This window comes from Buceros rhinoceros, unplaced genomic scaffold, assembly GCF_000710305.1.
Source record: "Buceros rhinoceros silvestris isolate BGI_N320 unplaced genomic scaffold, ASM71030v1 C12921806, whole genome shotgun sequence".
NCBI lineage: Eukaryota > Metazoa > Chordata > Aves > Bucerotiformes > Bucerotidae > Buceros > Buceros rhinoceros.
Window position 1 is genome coordinate 1 of NW_010449472.1, and position 1,473 is coordinate 1,473.

The 1,473-nt window shown below is 46.2% G+C and overlaps 1 protein-coding gene across 1 annotated transcript; it reads right to left on the reverse strand.

Moving 5' to 3' along the window:
* Positions 1 to 114: 114 nt before the first annotated feature.
* Positions 115 to 328, reverse strand: LOC104500687 (cysteine string protein; the record flags this gene model as incomplete). Its single annotated transcript, XM_010144374.1, has 1 exon — positions 115 to 328. A coding segment is annotated over one exon (214 nt), but the record flags the coding sequence as incomplete, so codon positions are not given.
* Positions 329 to 1,473: the final 1,145 nt, after the last annotated feature.

Below are 1,473 nucleotides of genomic sequence, written 5' to 3' on the forward strand. Positions count from 1 at the left end.
GGTTAGTTACCAGTGGTCAGAAATTCAGCCACTTCCAAAAGTAAAACCAAACCCAAGTATCGAATGGGGCTCTTTACAAGTTTTCAGTGCCAATGCAGAGTAACATCTCTTTACCTTTGCCCACCAGCTGGACAGCACGAAGTATGTGTTCACATTTTCTTCCCCAAACTGTTCTGCCACGTACAGACCCAGAGAACCGTATTTATCGTAAATGTTTCGCTTTGTGGCATCGGTCAGTATTGCGTGGGCGTTATTGATCTCTTTAAACTTTTCTGCTGCCTCTGGATTATCAGGGTTTTTATCAGGATGATATTTCAATGCCAGTTTCCTGCAAAAAGAAAAAAAAAAAGATTGTTATAGATTAAAAACTGGGATTTGGGTTCCTGGGTTTTGAGTTATATATTTTTAATTCCACAGCCTGTCACTCAAGGGAGGCTTTCAAGTTCCAGTTGGTTTCCTCCATCTATGATTCAACTCCTCTGATGATTCTTCCTGAGATGGTAACAGAAGGCTACAGCAGCGTCCAGCTCAGTTCACAGGATTGACTTCAGACCGTGGATTTGGCCTTCAGAAAACCCCATGGCAAAAGAGAGGGAGGTTGAGGGAAGGCAGCACTTTCTTACCCCCAGCTCCAGCAGTAAGTTTTGCTCCTGCTAAAGCAACAACCAAGCCAACAGAAAAAAGACACAGCTCACATCTAAGATAGGGTAGCAGCGAATAAATAAAAGCAGGCTGCCACAGCTAACCTGCAGCGGCTGCACCCCAAAATAGAACAGACAATCGCTTGTGGTTCATTCACCAGCTCCGGGGCAGGAACAAAGCACTACTCAGTTCCAGGCTTGCTAGAACAGAGAACGCTTCAGAGTTTCAAGACATCAGGAAATGACAACGTTACCTCCCTTAATCGTGCCAGATCTCTGACAACTGAATGACAGCGGTTTACAGTCCCCTGAGGTCTTGAACACAGCACAAAAAACCAGACTGAGCGTTGATCAATTTGCTGGGTCTGACACGGCCCAGGCTCATTACAGAAATCAGCAGAAATAACCAGCCAAACACCTCCTTACAAGCAGAAAAAAGGCTGCTTGGCCATCTGCGCTCCCGAGCAGAGAAACGGTCGTGAACTGTACGTTCCCAGCACCACTCCACCAGAACAGACTTTCTGGCCTCTTGCAGAAAACGACCACAAAGCCCCATATTTGAGAAAGACAGCAGAAACCTGCAGGTGTTTATACAACAACAGCACAGCAGGGAGATGTTTAAAGATTTGTGCGAGAACCTTGGGACATACACGCAAACATATCCCAGTGTCCAGACAGTAAACAGAGCGTGCACTGGAAACACTGGGACTGTAAATGACGCTGCTCGGGTGAATAGCATCCAGGGCCGCTGCTAACGCCGGGACCTCGGAGAGGACTGAAATAATCCCAGTTTTTACAATTAGAGGGAAGTTATATAAACCTGCAAAGGGCT